General features: G+C 38.1%; 2 protein-coding genes across 2 annotated transcripts; both read left to right on the top strand.

The window, feature by feature from the left end:
- The first annotated feature begins 5,310 nt into the window (after positions 1-5,310).
- ube2d1b (ubiquitin-conjugating enzyme E2D 1b) lies at positions 5,311-13,257 on the top strand. Its single transcript, XM_023418972.2, has 7 exons — positions 5,311-5,503; positions 6,583-6,646; positions 7,383-7,414; positions 9,846-9,923; positions 10,591-10,696; positions 11,876-11,969; positions 12,058-13,257. The coding sequence occupies exons 1-7, from the start codon at positions 5,480-5,482 to the stop codon at positions 12,101-12,103; spliced, it is 444 nt and encodes a 147-aa protein (XP_023274740.1). The 5' UTR covers positions 5,311-5,479; the 3' UTR covers positions 12,104-13,257.
- A 959-nt stretch (positions 13,258-14,216) lies between these two features.
- On the top strand, positions 14,217-19,080 carry tfam (transcription factor A, mitochondrial). The gene is made up of 7 exons (XM_023418939.2): positions 14,217-14,479; positions 15,232-15,374; positions 15,608-15,678; positions 15,873-16,022; positions 16,209-16,304; positions 17,191-17,247; positions 17,349-19,080. The coding sequence occupies exons 1-7, from the start codon at positions 14,394-14,396 to the stop codon at positions 17,628-17,630; spliced, it is 885 nt and encodes a 294-aa protein (XP_023274707.1). The 5' UTR covers positions 14,217-14,393; the 3' UTR covers positions 17,631-19,080.
- The last annotated feature ends 602 nt before the right edge of the window (positions 19,081-19,682 follow it).

Genomic DNA, 19,682 nt, shown 5'->3' on the forward strand with positions numbered 1-19,682 from the left:
CTCTGGTATTGGCTGACAGCTGCAGGATTTTCTGCAGTAGAATTGGTCCAGATGTGGAAGTAGCATCTGAATGCTGTATATGGGCCAGATTCAGACCATGTAACCAGGTGTATAATGGACCAGAAGAAAATAAGCATGTGGCCCAAGTATGGGCCAGATTTATTTTTAATCTGGGGCTTCACTAGAATAAACATTCAAACCAAACATTGCGTAAAAGTACATTAACTTTTTCACAGCCTGGATCCATTCCCAGTGTTACAAGACCATTAAAAATATCCCTAAATAATAAGTGATCCTAAGTTCCCACTCAATTACAATGGCATTTACCTTAACAGTGCTAAATATGAACATATTCAACACTTGAAGAGAGAAATAGCTTTAGTATACAGCATGTATCAATCATTCATTCAGTTTTTAGAGCAAGAATTAAACAAAATAGGTTAAATAGCGATCTTTGTAAATTTCAGGTGTAGTAGATGGAAAATGTTATACTGCCATTATCTCTTTATCAAGGACATGTTGCTCGCATTCCAGTAACTGAGTTTAGAACAGGGTGGTTTCCCAGGCAAGTTGGAGTGAAGCAAAGCAACATGTTGTCAACAACACTGTCCTGTTTATGATTTAGCTCTTCAGATCTTATAAATTGATGATTTGATTATCTGTATTCTACTTCATGTAAATTAGAATCTTACCTCTAGCATAAAAAAATGTGTGCTTAGGGTTAGTTAGGGTTAGCGCTCAACAGTGATGTCATATACCATCCGCTGTACAGTAATACCCCAAAGGAGGGTATTATTGTTTTAGCTTATTCAATAGATAGTCAAACTATGTAAGGTGATATTTGAGTCTTTTGAATTTGCCTAAACAGCTGCTCACTGCGAAGATCTTTAATTGGAACATTTACTGTGAACAGCCCTAGTTTATTGCAGTGAAATCTTTATTCTGTATGATTAATTTACAGATAACAGTAATATTTATGATGTTAAATGTAAATTGTTCTTGATGTAACAGGAAAGATGATCTGTTGATTTGGGATACAATCCTAAAAAATTATGGACATATTGTCCGGTGAAAAACAGTGTAGAGCCTTGTGTGAAGCAGAATTCAAATTAAGACAAACATCTCTGTGTACACAGTTTTGTTTCAGTACATTACCATCGGTTATGGAAACAAGTCAAACTGCTCTCCCTCAAGAGATAAGGCTTTCTTTGTTTCTTTAGGTGAGACTGAAAATGAAATCCAATGAAACTAGATAACTGCTGGGGACATTTTGACTTGTCATAGCAGGAGAAGCACAGTTGCGGCTTGTAACATCAATGATGATTTAATTCCATAAGTGTCCCATTAAACAGGAATTCATTATACAATATTCTGTATAATAATTAACGTTATTATCTAATACCATTAATTAGAGAGGGTGGGGGTGGGGACGGTATCAGTATCTCCGCAGCCTTATAGTAGCGACGTAGTCGACTGTGAGAGCAATATGAGCAGGGGTAAGCAGGAAAAACTTGAGGCATAAATCCATTTAACATACAGTAAATTTCATGATAAGATGTGAAGCACTGAGAGTCCATCAGTATTTGTTAATTGCAATGACAATGAGGGCAACAACTTTAAAAAGCCAACAGCTGACGGTATAAATGATCTTAAATATGTGTATGATTTGGCTCCTAGGGAAAGTTTACCTCCTCCCTGATGGCAGGCAACATGACAACAGCCCCTAGACTCACAGTCATAGTTGCTGACTGAAAACACTGAGTTTATTAGAAATAATGAATTATGTGGGTTGATCCCATATCAGCCATCAAGAAGCCTTATCACAGTTTAACAGAAGTTTATCTGTCAACTGTCATCAGCTGTGAATGACTTAATGTTTCCAGTACAACATCGACTTAATATCATTTCATTTCATTAAGTGGCTTATTTAACTGATTCCAGTTCTGTATGCATAAAAATAACAAGATAAAATAGTATTAATTACAATAATAAAATACATATTATGAGGGCAACAGGAGATGTGTTCAACAGAACAACACAAAACATATCAACAACAAGCTGAAATTTTAGAGTTGAAATCCAGAGCAGTAAATCACTTTATCATTTCAGGCTTTTGATAATATCTACATCCCAACATAGAACATATCTGATATTAAAATGTTCTTGAGATATTTCTATATTGTCAGTATGGCATTTTGACTTGTGACTTTATCCATAATCATCTTTTAAAATGTTACTATAACACACTGTATGTTGTGCTGCAGCTATTCAACAGTGAGACTAGATATTTTTCTCTTACATCAGCCAGAGTATATAATAATATAGTGAGTGTAAGTCTGTGCATCCTATGGATGACTTTTACACTCTTTGCCATCCATAATGTTAATACACAGTCTCACACAATGCAGAGCAGCTGTGTGTGACTGAATTATTGTTCTGTTTTTGACAGAATATCACGCTACTTTGTGAATTGGAACTTAATATTGTGAGGGAATCTCACAATCTCTATTTGCACATTACTTATAAATGAACATAATTTGTAGGAGACATGATTTGAATCTTCTCAGCTGTCAGCCTCTGGTTTGTCTTTGCTTTAAACATTTTATTGGACTGTATATTGACAACTAATCAATCTATTAGTCAGACACAACTTGTTCTCACACTGGTTAATGGATAACAGTATGATATTTTTTATTGGTATGTCCCAGATATAAATGTGTGACAGAATGACTGTAAACTGTTGAAATACAGCATGGCCCATGTAAGTCTGAGAAAGCCCCTGTCATACTGGGATTTGCATTCTCCTCCACCATCATTCCAGATGAGTCCATGTCCCTAATTGCACTGACAATTACACTTATCTGTCGGAAAATTCATGCTATCACTCTAATTGGCCTAAAGTCCCATAAACACAATACAGGGATCAGTAAACAGATTGCAGCTCTGTTTACACTTATATGAGGTGCTGTTCAGTCTTTTCTCCTGCTCATAACAACATAATGAGAGTGTTTATGCTGTGGGCCTACATCTGTAATGTAATGTTCTGATGTAGCTCATGATTTCTGTCTGTATTATATAAGTTCAATGTACAGGCCCGGACCTCCATGTGCCATATTCATCATATTATTTTCATTATCAATAATCCTGCGTTTTCACAGTCCACCAACATGTATCAGTTCATCTCCAACAGAGTCACTAAAACAGACAATAATGATATCACACATGTGACATCATAAAAGACAAGGGTTAATGAAGAACAACAGATAGTGTGGAAAAGGTTTTTTAAATAAACATGTAAGCATTTTATTACGAAAGGCTCTAAAATCTGGTAAATTCCCCTTCAAATAAGCAGAACTTCATATCAGCACATTGCTGGAAGTGAGTCATTTTTAGATACCCACTTCTTACAGACATTCTTACATTTAAAGTATCAATAGGTGCCAGATTTTGAAAAAGTAGTCACAGAGAAAGAGGCTCAGCTCTCATCTGGTTTCACACACGGAAATCCAGAAAATCATCAGTTGCTCTTGAAATTGAAAAGAGATCTAAAAAGTAGTGAGTGCCATTCACCAGATGAAGTGAACTATTTTTTCTAAGTGAACATTTACCATGTCAATCACAAACCAATTAAAAAGGTTGTGATCACAGAAGAGTGAAGTATGGCATGACATGAACATCTTTTATTCTGTCTGTTGTTTTAACAGGTTGATTTTATATCACAATTATAATGTTTCCCTTTAGAAGCATTAAAAGTCAAGTCAACCAATCAAAAGCCAACTTGCATTCTATGGAATATACAGTACAATGCCATCAGGATGCTGAAAAGCATTTTCTAGCAGACAAAGTAATTTTAACTGAAGCTAGCTTTTTCTGGAGCTTTCAATTCAGCAAATGGTCTTCATCAGCAAATGGGTTTGCTCAGTTGTCATGGAGTTGGCTCATTTGGATATATATGGAGGTTAGGTCATAGCTATGATTAACCTGTTAGTGGGCTGTGGTCAAGAATGGCTCTTGTTGCTCAACTATTTTTCAGCCCTTTCCACAAACACACCCACCATGATGTGTTACACATTTAGCTAATGATGACAATAGCGTAGTTTAGTCCCTCAAACTTTTCTGCGTTATAATGTTCTCTCATTATAATGTTGCAAGTATTTGAAAATGTTTGTGTCCTTCATGTTTCAGCTCAGAGGCCTGCAGAAACTCTCCATCACTCCATGCTGGCTGTAGTGTAGAGGGTAAGGAGGAGTGCAGAGATCTTTTATGCTCTCCTGAAAATATTTATAATTATTCAAAAATTGTGAATTGTTAACTGATTAAAATTTGTTTCACACATTGTGGCAACAGTTTTAATCATTATAAACAGCACCACCTGTTGGAAGACCAGAGAAATAGCACACTAGATTTTAGCTGCTTGCAAATCATTCATGCTTTTTTTAAATGCATGCTCTGTGGTTTTAGATTTTCAGATGTGCTTTTCCAGCCATTAATGTCCATTTATTCCATCAATATCTGTATGGCATGAAAATCAGGACACAGACCCTGGAAAGGTGCCTATTTGGTTTCATTTTTACACTGAACACAGAGATGCATTATCTTTAAACCAGAGTAAACCAGTACAGACTCTTCAAACCAGTGGCAACTAAACAGCAGCAGTAATGTTGACAAAACTTGTTGCAGACTTGATGTGCTTTCTCATCTCTTTCCTCTGTTTCTCTCTGTAGGTAGGTAGGTTCTGCCTAAGGAGCTGTAAAAACTGTATCTGTGTCTGTAAACCATCTATACTGCCCCATGACCCTGCTCAATACCCACTGCTACAATCATTATTATTTGTCTCATTATTATTAGTCTCTTACTATAATTGTTATTTTTATTGTTATTGTTATTATTATTATTATTAGTGTTCTATATGTATATGTACATATGCATATGTATACAGGTAGTGAGTGCCACACACACACACACACACACACACACACACACACACACACACACATATATGTGTGTGTGTGTGTGTGTATATAAAGTTGGAGTAATTTTATTTTCAGACACAATCCTCTGTTTATTCCTATTTAAATACATCAGTAATCACTTTGGAAGAGATTGACTACTAAAGATTTGAGAAGATATACACTTTATCTTTCAAGAATAAATCACATTGTCACAATCATTTCATGGAAAGAGGTAAAAATATTTTATTCAAACTTTATGAGCAACAATGTATATAGATATATGTATTTATATATATGTATATATATATATATATGACTACGTTTCCCATGATCCACTTCGGAGCGGAGGAGCGACCGTAAACAGAAACAAGCGGAAACAAAGGAGGTTTTATTAAAACACAAACACATCCCTGTCCGTGCAAGTACTCAGGGAATAAACTACAGCCATTGACTTTGCAGCAATTATATTGAAACAGAAAATAAAGAAAGAGTCGAAGTGAGCTGAGAAGCGAACGGCATCAGTCACTATGGCACTGAAAAGAATACAGAAGGTAAGTTTGACTAGCTAGCTTTGCTTGCCGGCTAATGGCAGCTAACTGGCTGAGCAGAGGCTAACGTTTGAGTTATTATTGTTTATTAACAAAGATTTCAACACTATCCCCGCATTAAAACAACTTCTGGCGAACTCCGTAACGTTTCTAGGAATAAGCTTTTTGCTGACACCTCCCAGAACACACACAAGGACAACTTCAAAGTTTCGTGGTAACAAATAGCCAAGTTAGCTTCTTAACTGCCCTGTTTGGCTGCCTCCGTGTCAATCTGTCACTGTTTTTAAAGCTGTCACTCTACGAGCTCTTTAACTTGTCCAAGTAGCCGATCGACAGTCCTCTTGTGTTTGTACGCGTCTCTTGGCTGTGGACAAGTACTTCAATGACCAGGGAAGTGACTACTTCACAACGCAACTGTTTTCTTTTGTTGTTTTTTGATATCGTACCCCTGCTATGTAGTTAGTGCTGGCAGTGGTAACTGCCTTAATAGAATATTAGAAGTGGATAGACACCAGGAAAGTGCCGGGTATGTCCCCACCCAACAATCACAAGTCCTCATAAAGTCTAGTGTTTGCTTGGGAAAGTATGAAATACACTGCTATGATAACTTGTGTGCACTTCATAAAATCTTAAACATGGGTATACCTCCCAGGGAAAATCTTGCAAGCTCTTCCTCTACCCCATACCACTCCTTTCCAACCAGGAAGTACCCTGATGCAGATAGTGAAAGGGGGGGGGGGAGGACTAAGGGAAAGTGCATGCCTCTTGGGACAGGTTATTAGTTGTTGAAGATCAAAAAGAGCTGCCTGCTAATTGGTGAAGGGGCACTGTGAAAACTGTTGAATCCCTGAGTAGATAGTGTTTTCCACTACACTGAATTCATTGTGCATCCAATAACCTGATGCTGCTGACAAACTGTATATATTATCAGCATTTGTCATTGTGGCTAAGCTCACTTACCCAATCTTCGGTCATCAGTCACCAGTCATCATCATAAACTGGAGAAAACATCACAGTAGTGCTCACAAAGTTGGATGTAAAAGAGGAATAACTAACTGCAGTATTTCTCTTATGTTGGGCAGGAGCTGCAGGATTTGCAGAGAGACCCTCCGGCACAGTGCTCTGCTGGACCAGTGGGGGATGACTGTGAGTACACACACACACACACACACACACACACACACACACACACACACACACACACACACACACACACACATATTTCATGTCATAATGTCTCACCTGAGTATATTTAAAAGTGGCAGCTTCTCACGGCATGTGGGCTGTTTGATGGTTAAAACATGATAATAGCACACAACTAAGACACTGTTTCAACTGTTTTGCACACATTCAACAAATAAGGCAACTGTAGGAGGACTCTTTGTCCTAGAAACTACAATATGAACAGGATGTTTGTTATTTTCATCTATTCAGATAAGAGGCCCAAACATAGTTAGGGGAGAAACAGGCATTGAAAGAGTCCAGATTTCAAAGCTTTGCCTAAAGGGTTACTTGTGAGCTATTCTTATACCACACCTTATTTTGGAAGTGATGGTAGGACTAGAACAATCCCCATTCTTCCAACAAAGCAATGCTGACAGAGAGACTCAGTGAGGAAGAATGTGCAGTCAGTTTGATAGGTTACCTTTTAAATAATCTAGACATAGACAGTGACTGGGTACAGGAGTGGCTGAAGCCGTATGATCAGCTGGTCACAGTGGTAAGACCAGCTTCACCTGTGCCAAACAGAGAGAGAGCAGATGCATGAGCTTCTGTAGACAGAGTGTTGTAGTAGATGAATGATGACTGATGAACATTGTGTCTGTGACATGTACAGCTTACATTCTGCTGTGTTTCTCTCTTTCTCCTTGATTGCTTCTAGTGTTTCATTGGCAGGCAACCATAATGGGTCCAGTGAGTATCATGCTATCACTTCAGCCTTTCAGTCCTTTCAAGGTGCACTTAGTAGCTATATGGACTATGGAGTTTCCCAGTGTTTTACATACATTACCAGTCAGAAGGTTCAGGAAACATCAATTTTTCCAGCTGTTATTTACATTCACATAATTCAATGTCTCAGTGTTTCCGAAATCAAAGCACAGAGCAGATTAATAACTGGGGATTTTAAAATGATCATCCTGTTCTTCTAATGTTGTGGCTCATTATCTCGCTGTAGGATGAACCAGTCTGTCTTCCTCTGCTACTTGTCTTTTTCTCACTGTTCTGACAGTAATATACAGTCCTACTTCCTGCAGTACAGTGTTGTCCTAATAATGCATCAGAGAGTGTAGTGACACAGTTTGTTCCAACACTGTCTTTGTACAGACAGAAGGTTGTAGGAACTGTTTGCATTAATTTGCATTAACACCAACTTTTACATGATTTTTGAGTTTTTTAATTACCCAATCTTTTTATCTATTATTTTTTTACTTGGGCAGTTTACATCTGTCATTTGTACCAGTTTCTCACTGGACTTGAGCTGCTGAAATTTCCTTAAAAATTGCAAAAATGTTCTCAAGCTTTTGAGCGGTAGTGTAGATCTTTAAAGCCACAGCAGGGAGTTGTTTGGTCTACTTTTGCATTTCCTTTCAATAGTTTTGAATAACTTTGGCTCAATGCATTTGCATTGTGTAATACACAGTGTATTGTATATTTTTAAGCATCATTAGTGAATATAAAACAACTAACTCTTAACTTATTCATGAATCATCTTTAAGCGGAGGCTAATCGGTTTGGGTAGGCCTCCCGCTTAGATTCCGTTTAAGGAATGTTGTTGATGTTCAGTCAAACGTATTCTCATGGGAACTGTATCACAACGTCAGATTAGCAAATTAACTCACCTTTTGGTGTCACCTTTTGGGTTACCTGTAATTGGAACTGTTCACCACAGTAACCTACGAAACACAGCCATCCTGTCCCAGAGTACAGGCCACGTATCTATGAGTCAGCTTAGAGGTAAAACTGAGTCATTGTCTTTACAGAAGACATGGACTAAAAGTACTGCATTTACAGTAAAGTATCAACTAATAACAAGAACACAGGAACCTGTCCACAGACCAGCAGCATCATTCTGCTGTCCATTATGACTTTTAAAAGTACAGTAGTTCACCATATAATCAATAATAATGAATTACATTTATAGTCGAATATCAAAGGAAAACCATGGGTAATTACAGCAATGGGTAATTGTTGAGATCTCAGAATGGGGTGACTTTGGTAAAAATAGGTTGAACAGGACAACAACTAGCGGTTTATTCAGGTTGTGTAAAACACCTTATTTGGAGGTAAAACTGAAGTAAGCACACCGGAAATATTGCTTATTGAACTCATTGAACAGGAAAACTGTGCACTACAGTAAGTGCAGAAGGTCAAAGCTGAAGCAGGAAGTGGGTCTGTGATGGATGTTAACACCTGACAGTTTGGGATATTTTTGTTTTACAAATAAATTTGATTTACCTCTTGGATTGTTTACAACCTCTGATCAATTTCTCACATTAGATGCCACTTTGGACCTATTGTATATGATATCTTTACATTCTGAGATCTCATCAATTAATTCTGTTGGTACAGCATTACCACAACCAATAAAACAAATGGCCTTAACAATAAAAAAGAAATTATAAAATAAAAATAATAATAAATAAAAATTATTAGCTCTGGTTTTCCGTGAATTAACCAGAGATGATTTAATTTTCACTATGATTAACAGTGTTTTTTGAACTGATCATGTTAATCAGTAACAGTAACAGTAGGTTGCAGTTTGCCTGTATATGGGACACAGTGTTTACCAGCTACCACATCCACTGATTGCAAACAAGAAGAAAGGATGCAGGCCTTACCTAAACCCTGCTCAGCTCAGCTGGCTTTCTGCAGGTGCTTTAGTTGTTGGCACTAATATTAGATACTGTGAAACTCACCTTCTTGATGCCACCAATCAAAAGACAAATGACAACCTGTGACACCCATGGGGTATTAATTGTTTCTGCTTTTTCTTGTGCATTCTACTCTACTTGTGTGTTTGTAGTCTACATGTAAAGCCACAATTTCCCATTACGGAGTTACACTTTAAAAAACATTTTAATTTACTGCTCTTGATCTGTCAGCATTGTGTGTGATTGGCTTGTAACTGTGAACTTCCCTTCTTCAGTGTGGACATTCATAGTCATGGTGAGCAGCTTTGTGACAGCAGTTCACTAAAACCATCAATGTAAGGCTTCAAAGTCTAGATAACTCAAAGAGAGCCTGTTCTCTCTGAAGGCGGCTGTAGTTTGCTGACTGTCAGTCATTTGAATGTTTTTAGTGGGAAATGTTTTACTGACAAATATCTCTTGTGTCTTTATGTCAGGGTGATAGTCCTTATCAAGGAGGAGTTTTCTTTCTCACAATCCACTTCCCCACCGACTACCCGTTCAAGCCACCAAAGGTAAGAGCTGGTGTGGTTGCTCAAAGCCTTGTCCTGTTACACTGTGGAATTTATCATGGTGGTGTGCAGTCACAAAACCTTCTGGTCCTCAAAACCTCTCTTTATTTCATGAATTATGTTAAGGATAACCCTCAACAAGTTGTATGTTTCATGATTTTAAAAGTGCTTTCCATAAACAGTGACAACAAACAACGTTTAGGACACTAGTTGCAAAACTTCCTTATAGTCTTGGTCATATTGTGAACAATTTCCTCTATTTTGAGCTGAAACTCACGCTATTTAGCCGTGTGGTGAGACTATACAAGGTAGATAATGGATAGCAGCTGTCTGTGTGTACAGCTCACTGTGTGAAATTACTTTTATTGATGATACAGGGTGGCTTTCCTCTGGAGTCATCAAAGATACAAACTTATCCAAGTTTTTTAAATCGCTGCAATTTAGAAAGTACTATCTATCTACAGAATTTCTATCTCCATGAAAACCTCATCAAATTAAAGCTGAGATTTTACACTTTACTGTAGTATCCATTATTTGAAATTGAATGTGCTGAAACACAGAGCCTGAGTGAGGAACACTAGTACAGTAACTGTGGATGTGTATTTTATCTGCTCATACAAACCTGCGTGAATAAAATGTGTTTTTTTTGTTTTTTGTTTTTTTTTTACAGGTAGCATTTACAACAAAGATTTATCACCCAAATATTAACAGCAATGGCAGTATCTGTTTGGACATTCTACGGTCACAGTGGTCTCCAGCACTAACAGTGTCTAAAGGTAATTACACTCTATCAAACGTAACTACAACACAACAACAACATCTCCGCTGTGCCATTGATCCTATTTTGAGCGTGTAGAGTGTAAATCTATATTCGCATGTTTTGAGTTTCATTCCAAAATGTGAAAGCGTGTAATGTGCTGTAGCAGAGTAAGTGAATGTATCACACTTTTCAGATATCCAGATCTGCATTATTAGCACAGTGTAAAGCTCTTGTCTGTGTTATTATGACTGTATTACATAGACCAGGCAGTGGCAGCAGTTCATTCATAAGAAAATGTTTAACTCTGGTGCACATGACTGGATGTTTTATATAACATATCAGTGTTTAATGTAGTATATGTAATGTATAATATGAATTCCTGGTTGATGCTGATCAGATACATGCTGTAGTGATTTTTGACTGTGGAAATAGTAGTGTAACAAAACAAACAAAGAAACATTTATAGTCTTTCCCCTAGGATTTTTACAGTAGTGGTGCTGTTGTGTGTGCTGTCCACAGGGACTTGACACCTCACAGAGGTGCAATGTTCGCACAAGGTCCAGTAGTACTCCTGACAAATGTCAGTAATTCACTTCACCGCTGTACGATCTGTTTAATTACACACCCAGAAATTAATGCGACATGTGCAAGTATCATTCAGAAACATTCAGTGTGTTTAACTCAGTTCTGGTGCTTGTGTTATGTTTCTGCCGACATTAGCTCGGTAAAAGACTTTCTGTCAGGAGATGTACAGAGGTCTGCCTTTTCGCTGTCACAAACAGAGGTGTTTTTCTTTTAGCCTACCCTCACTTTTTTGAATGGAGTGGACAAAATTATAGAAAGACCTGTTAACACAACACAATATAATTCAAAAGTAACATAAACTGTAGCCTCCAAAATGATCATACAGTTGAGTCAGCACCTCTTTAACAGTTACAACACAAACTGAACATTACAACCTACATGAGGAAGGATCTTTTGCAGGAGTGTTAGATTAGGCTGCATTCATTTTAGCTAGGTGTTTCTATGTATGTATACCTGTATATACATCTTGTTTCTTTTCTTAATGCCTTTTATGTTCTATGTAAAGCACTTTTTGTTGTTGAAAGGTGCTATACAAATAAACTTGCCTTGTCTTAACCTCCTTTATTTACACTTTAACTAATATGATCTTCATAATTTCTCTTCATTCCAGTTTTATTGTCCATATGTTCATTGCTTTGTGATCCAAACCCAGACGATCCCTTAGTTCCAGACATAGCGCACATCTACAAGAACGACAAAGACAAGTGAGTGTGCACACAGGCTCAGGTGAAGCTTCATTATCCACTAATCTCAATATCAACATCTAGTGACTCTCGTCTTTTCTCTTCTCAGATACAACAAACTAGCAAAAGAATGGACCCAAAAGTATGCCATGTAAAGAAAAAAACATCAGAGATAAAAAATAAAAAAAAAACGCTGAATTTTTTTTCTTTTTCCGTCCTTTTTTAAAGTCACAACACACTGTAAATTATAGTATGGAGTCATTAAGTAATCTTTGGTAACTTCCATCAAACTGTCATTGTTATTAATCTGAAACCAGACGTTATTTGTTTTACTTTGCCTAAGATCATTTAATGGCTAGCTTGACATTTTAAAGTTTGGCATGTTTTTGCATCAAGGACATTTTATTTATAAAACACAAATTTATTATGAACTGCTTCACAGAATTCTTCATTTTTAAATGAAACTAGAGAACTGTAGTTCCACAAATCCCACCGTATGCCGCTCAGCAACAAGGGAGGAGCTGAGTGATAGAGCAGCACGATAATGTACTTATTACACAAGCTGCTCCGTAACTGGAAGAGCTCAGCTTCGGTCTCTGCTAGCATCCATCAGCAACCAGCAAAGAACACGCTGAACCTTGGGAATGTCGACGCGTGAATACCAAATATGTAAGCCCATCATTCTGACACTTGTCTGTAAAACAAAGGAATAATGACAACATCATAATATCCACCTTTAACATTACAACTTCACCCCACCTTTGTGTAGTGGGTGACGGAAGTTCTTGTTTAGTTATTTTGCATCTTGTTGCAGACGATGTTGAATGAAAGAATGTACTGTTGCAGTTCCCCTGGAAATGGGAGCTATTACAAGTCATGTGTTACTGTGTTCTTCATCATTATTTGTATTATCATTATTATTATTACTATTATTATTAATTGTATAGTATTAAAATCCTCTGGAACTGTATAATTGTTTTATTTGTTTTTATTTGAATTAGAGTCATCACAATGTAAATCTGTCATTAAAACGATGTGCTCTTTTCCCCTGGGAATAGCTGTGATGTTGGATTTTTGGTTGGATTTACACAGGCACAAAGATCAGATTTTGAACCCGATGAAACCTGTACCTGAGGGTTGAGCACGTTCCTCTGTTTGACCTCCAGTCTGTCTGTATCTCTGGCTCTGCTACAGAAAGGGTAAAAATCCCATTTTCTGTTCCTGTGTAAACACTCTCTCACTTGTGTCTTTGAGGCCTGTGTGGCACCTTTTGTACTGAATTAAAGAATGGTACAGTTTTTTATCATGACTTTATGGTCTAGCTCAGTTTTTATCACAGTGCTTACTGTTGAGTTTGTATCTGTATGTTGTCTTACTCTGTTGACGTCTAATTTACTGATCATATTGTTTGGTATTAATGTAATTCTAATTCATGGTAGCCAGCATTTATTAATACAGAAGTATACTCATAAATACTAAGGAAAACAAAGATTGTAAACAATTATCACTAACGGATACAAAGCATACAACTTTACTTGAATTGTCTTAAAATTAGATCTGGACAAGGTCTGAAGATCGGGTAATAAAGCATGACCCATCCTCGTCAAGTCATTGATAATTGTGGTTAAATAGTGGATATTATGAAACACTTTTGGTCAAATTAGCACAAAGTTTTGGGCCGTGGGACAGTTGTCTGCTTTGCCTGATTGGCAGTATAAAAGGCAAAGCCTTGGTTCAGAACAGAGGAAAAAGGGGCATGTAAGCAAAGCAAAAACACCCACATCTGCAAATCACACAGGTATAAAAATTACAGTGTGTTCAATAATCCCTGAAGAATGAATTCAGGTATGTGACTGTATTTGCCAGCCAGTTACTTAACTGTGAGCTAACAGATTGTGAAACTTGTTTTTGTATAATCTTTCCCTTTGACCATTTCGACTAGTTGTATTCCTATTTCTGACATACATTTTTTTTTTTTGTTATTTCTGACATACATTCAGTATAGGTACTGCCCTACAAAGGCTTAGTGCAGTGATTACAGAAGAAGGGGTCAAAGTGTACAGGCTGGACGGCAAGCTGTAAGAGACAAAAAGGTTCTAATGCTTTTATTTAGTCTTTTAATGATTGTTTTATTTTATATGGCAAGATCATTCCCATATATAATGTTCTGTTTCGTAAAAAATATTAAACGAGACCATCGATATATTATTAGTAAGACGAACAGAACGGAAACGGAAGTAAACAGCTTCGACCTTTTCCCACAAACCACCGGGTGAGACGGAGGGCGCCTTTTGCTATTCCTGCATGTCGAGAAGGAGTGGGGAGGAGGCACTGCTTCAATTCATACATCTAATGCATGAAAATAACAACACGCTGGCTTTGTGGGACAATACGCCTGTCTTTCATTACTCCAGTTAACGGCCTTCAACGTTAATTTACACCGACATGGCTCCGTTCAGTGTGTTAACAGCAAGTGTTAGCCTGTTGGCTAAGTCCTTCAGTGTCTTCTCCTGCACAAGCACCCTGGCAAGGTAGCTAACTTTAAGTTGCTCTCTGAATCAGCTAGCTGAAGTTGTAGCACAGCTAAGTTAGCCAGCTAGCTTTGGCTTGCTCTCTTAGCACGTATACTGAAAGTTTGCACAAATTCTTGTTTTTAGAGACTACAGACAGTAATGGAAATAATAACATAAGTGAATTACTGTATGTCCTTAAGTCAACTTACTGAATAACCAATCAGTCAGCTACAGCCACGTTTTGAGGCGTTAATTTAGATAACATCGTGTTTGTTGAGTGCTTTGAACGGTTGTGACGAGCTTTTAGGGAGTTAATATTAACAAGAAATATAGGGTGTTTATTTAAACACATTCAAAATGTACTTTTTACATTGTAAGTGATGCACGTGTGATTGGGGCCGTTTGTTGAATTGCAATGTATTTTACCATGTGCAGCAGTTTTCAGCCTCTTGCAGTTCATGCTGTCTGTTCTTTTTTTCAAAAGCATGACTTAAGGCCATATCATACATAGGATCCATATGTGAACTCAAACAAAATATATCTCTACAGTGGTTTTTAGTTTAAAAGGATTGTATGGGTTAAAGGAAAACAGATTCTTAACGTCAACCATTTATTCAAAGTATATTATTATTATTGCTTTGGTGTGAGGGATACATATCACATACATTAGTTTAAAAAGAGATGTTTGAGTTTTGTGTGAAGTTCTCTCCACTGGGGAGAATAGATCCGCTTTTTACGTTAATGTGTATGTGTGCACACGCATCTTCCAGGTGTACCAGTGTCCTCCCCGCTGCATACGTCAACCCAGTGAAATGTCTGACTTCTCAGGCCAGCGGCCCTCCAAAGAGACCTCTGAATGGATATTTTAGATATTTTATGGAACAGAAGCCAATAATGATCAGACAAAACCCAGGTAAATGTGCAACGCTTGATACTTGTAGAGGGCAGCTTGAGATATTGATTTCATAAACTAGCCACACGGATATGGCAATTACAGCTTGTAATACTTAACAATAAGCAGCGTGAAGCATGCATATTAAAATCACATTGAAATGTAATCCAACAGTTTGAGGTTTTTTCTATCTTAAGTCAAGGACTTAGATCATATCAGTCTGTTAAGTGCCATCTTGTAATTTTTGCCTTTAGAAATCAAAACAATGGATATCATCAGGAAGGTTGCCCAACAGTGGAGAACTATGAGCCCACAACAGAAACAGGTAGTTCCATATTTTACTTGTTGGACAGTATAAACTGTACGTTATGCATAAAGTGCATAAATTTTAGGCTAAGGAACTTTCCAGCTAATCTCTGTGATACTGAATAAGTGTAACACAACACAAGCATAATGTCTTACAGTCTCTCCACACACAGGTTTAGTCAGAATGATGTTGACTTTTTCTCTGTCCTGTAGCCGTTTCAGGAGGCCTCTCTGCGGGCCAGGGAGCAGTTTAAGGTGGACTTCCAGCGCTACCAGGCCCAGCTGACCCCAGCACAGGTCCAGCAGCAAGCCCTGGAGAAGAGGGAGAGGATGGCCAAAAGGAAAGCAATCCGCAAGAAGAGGGTAAGACATAAAGTGCTTCAGGCCAGGGTGCTCCACTGTCAAGACTGTTTCTGTGATATCCAAGTAATCTAAAAGTTTGACTTTGCTAACAGTATCTTATCCAGTTGAAGTCAGCAGAGTACTAAATCCTGTTTATAGCAACATTGCTGAACAACAACTGTTCTCCTCACTGTGTGTGTGATCCAGGAGATGAATAGCCTGGGGAAGCCCAAACGTCCTCGCACTTCGTTTAACATCTTCATGTCAGAGCACTATGAGGAGGCCAGAGGAACCACCACGCAGGTAAGTGACCACAGCACCATGACATGACATTTAAACAGACGGTTCAGGTTATGAGTTGATCTCTGTAGTAGATGGATGGTCTGCAAGTGACTGATCAGACTTAAATGATGTCATACAAACTGTTTCTTCTTTGATGTCAAAGAATAAACAATTGGACAGAAATTGCAGTGTTGCAGTTGCTACTTCACATAAATAAAAAAAACAAGAAAGAAAAGAAAAAAGTATAAATATAAAAAAATAAGAAAATAGAGACTAAAGATAGACCCAGTTTTACTGTGTGCTGAATATACACAGTACAATGGTGTTAATATAATGTACTGTACATTAGTGCTATGTGGGTAGACATCCCTTCTTGTCCCTTGCAAGGAAAAACTCTTCAGTGAGAGGAGTCTGATGTTGCTGCCCTAGCAGACTGTAGCAAGGAAAACAGCACTGCACTGGTGAAGGGGATGATGCTTGTGCAGCATCCTCGTCTCCACAACCAACTCCCTGGGCTCCAGAGTCGGCCTTCCTGATCAGTTTGTTCAGTTTGTTGGTGTCACTTGGCTCTGGTAACTCCAGCAAAGAATATATTGCACGGGCTTCAACAGACTGGTGACAGATCTGCAACATCTTGCTGCACACATTAAAGGACCTAGAGTCTCCTGTGTCCCTCCCTGTAGAAGCCTGTATGTTGTATTTCCAGCCCAGTATGTTCTCAGAATGGACACCAAGGTATTTGTAACCCTCCATCACCTCCACCTCCTCTCTGGTAACATAACATAGTTCTGGTCCTGGGTTCTGGTCCATGACATGTGGCTGGGATACATACGATTATGTGTTTGTATTGCAAAAGAGAATTACAGAAACAGTCGTTGATGTAATGTTGTTCCTGATGTTCATTCAGGCAAAGATGAAGTCGCTGTTGGAGGACTGGACGAATCTGTTGAGCCACCAGAAACAGGTCCACACACACACACACACACACACACACACACACACATCACATATCCTTTATATGTACTTACAAGGCTTTCATGCAGATGTTCTGTGTTCACATCTCAGGTCTACACACAGCTGGCCCAGGATGACAAAATTCGCTATAAGAATGAGATCAAGTCGTGGGAGGAGCACATGGTGGAGATTGGCCGTGAAGACCTGCTCCGAGAGCAGACCCTGTCTATCAAGAAAAGACTCGCTGACCCGACTCATGCAGCCAAGAAAACCACAAAGAAAGCTAAAGGGAAGAAGGCCACTGCCAAAGGAAAGTCCAAAACAACCAGGAAGACAACGAAAAGTAGCTCTGCAAAAACTGTCAGGACTAACAAGACCACCGACACCAAATAGGATGTGTGTATCTACTGAGTCTAGAGGGGAAAAAAGAGTGTTGAAGACAGGAGTTCTGGCGACATAGGCCTGCGCTCTGTTTGTGACTTTCATATTCAAGGAAAAACAAAAAAAAACAAAACAAAGTGAGCTGTTGTCATTCATGTTTAAACAGGCCAATCCTCTCACAGCATTCAGAGGAATTAAGATCATTTTACTGCAGTCACATCTCTTTCTAGTTAACATGACACCATTACCAGCTACAGTGTGAGCTTATTTTCATCCACTCTACAAACACACATCTGGCTTTGAGTGGTCGAATGGTGTAGACTGGGACTTCGAAGTGATGAAATGAATGATTGTAAAAGCTTAGACATTTGAGTGAGGCGTGAAAGTGATTCTAGGAGGAAAAGTTACTTTTTACTGTCTGAAGTGTTTAAAGTTCCTGAGTGTTGACACAGTAAACATGAGGGAAATGTAAAGGTTACTATTGCCGTCCCAGGAACAACCACACGTTTCTGTTTTTGGAGTGTTAATGTAAAGAATGAGTCTACTCTGATTCTCTATTTTCTTGTCAGCAAATCCACGAAAAGTCCAAAACGGTGTGTTTGTTTGTCTCGCAGCACTTCCTGACTTCTCTACTGTAAGTCTCAGCTCAAAGCCCAATGGTTCCTACTGAAGATGTAAATCTTAAAAAAAAAAAAAAAAAGAATACCTCACAAATACAGTTTCATTATTAAGAAATAAAAGTCTGGTCAGTAAATTTCATAAAACAGCTGTTCACTGTAGTTTTTAACACAAAGGAGGAAGTGACGGCACAGTGCAGCTTGCCGGCCGGTTCTTAGTGACTTTGCTGTTTCCACTGGCCACAAATTTACAGCACTTACAAAATCAGGCGGTACCAACGTTCTATGAATGAAACCTGACTGAATCATCGCTGTCGATGGTGTAGCATAAGCTTGTACAGTCGCCACCTCAAACTGTGAAATCCTGACATAAGTAACATAATCAACTGACACTTTGGTCTTTAAACACAAAGTCCCAGGTTATGCATTGCTCCCGATGAGCTTCATATGATGCGCTTTGTTCTGTTAACACCTGTAAAAAGACAAACAACAACATACCTGATGGTTGATAATAAAATGTTCTTTTTTCACAGCATCCAATAATTATGTGTATCTGATGTAAAGGGTCATTCCCCTTCAGGTATTGTGTTGTTGTGATCATACTGTTTAAAGTCATGAGCCTCCTGCTTCATGTTTAAAAGAAACTCGGAGAACGTCGGTTAACAATCCTGAAATGCAGATTCTGTCTGCTCTTCGCGTTAGTTAAATGACACTCTTGTTAGTAATGAAGAACATACTTTCAGTATTGACGGTTTTGTGTTTAGAGCTGCCATATTCAGACAGCGACTACAGTGTGTTTTCTTTGTAATGTGTATTTACTGAATAAACATTTTCCATACACTTTTCTACAAGCTTCTACAGCTTTTATGGCCCCTAAAAATACATTTATTTCTGAAGTATTTTTTAATTACCAAAATGAATTTATTTTGCATTCATTTACTATTTATTCCTTCATAGTATTCTCTGTACTGCAGATCCCATTTTTCTTATATCAATATACAGTACATTTCTGATACAGTGAATGTAAATGAAATGTCATAATTACATTACTTGCTCATTAATGAATTTGGACTACATCATTTTGTTGAATGATAATATGAGATCACGTCATCACATTATGATCTGGAAAGTCCATAAACATTATCGAATTATTGCCCAGCATCAGTTCAGATATTACAGAGTCGAGACTTTCAGTTGTGCCTGGGAGAGTGAAGAGAAACTCTGTTGACTTTGTTTCTCCCAGTTAAACATGAACAAGTTCATTTACATCGTGTCGTGAATGCAGCATTTTTGCCAAAGAGTAATTACAGTAATACCAAGCTGAAAACTGTTTCTGGGTGAAAATGAACATCTGCTGCAGCTGTATTTACAGTCAACAGTGATGACAGGCTGTAACGACAACACCAGATAACAGTCAAGCTCAACCCAACCGGTCGAGGCAGACACA

Source organism: Seriola lalandi, unplaced genomic scaffold, assembly GCF_002814215.2.
Source record: "Seriola lalandi dorsalis isolate HSWRI2012SDOR001 ecotype SW California unplaced genomic scaffold, Sedor1 jcf7180002054585, whole genome shotgun sequence".
Classification (NCBI taxonomy): Eukaryota; Metazoa; Chordata; class Actinopteri; order Carangiformes; family Carangidae; genus Seriola; species Seriola lalandi.

Excerpts from the sequence above, each read along its gene's own strand:
- ube2d1b (XM_023418972.2), top strand. The coding sequence starts at position 5,480 with ATGGCACTGAAAAGAATACAGAAG. Across the intron at positions 5,504-6,582 it reads CACTGAAAAGAATACAGAAG|GAGCTGCAGGATTTGCAGAG; the intron begins GTAAGTTTGACT and ends TATGTTGGGCAG. Across the intron at positions 7,415-9,845 it reads AGGCAACCATAATGGGTCCA|GGTGATAGTCCTTATCAAGG; the intron begins GTGAGTATCATG and ends TCTTTATGTCAG.
- tfam (XM_023418939.2), top strand. The coding sequence starts at position 14,394 with ATGGCTCCGTTCAGTGTGTTAACAGCAAGTGTTAGCCTGTTGGCTAAG. Across the intron at positions 15,679-15,872 it reads TGAGCCCACAACAGAAACAG|CCGTTTCAGGAGGCCTCTCT; the intron begins GTAGTTCCATAT and ends TCTGTCCTGTAG. Across the intron at positions 17,248-17,348 it reads TGTTGAGCCACCAGAAACAG|GTCTACACACAGCTGGCCCA; the intron begins GTCCACACACAC and ends TTCACATCTCAG.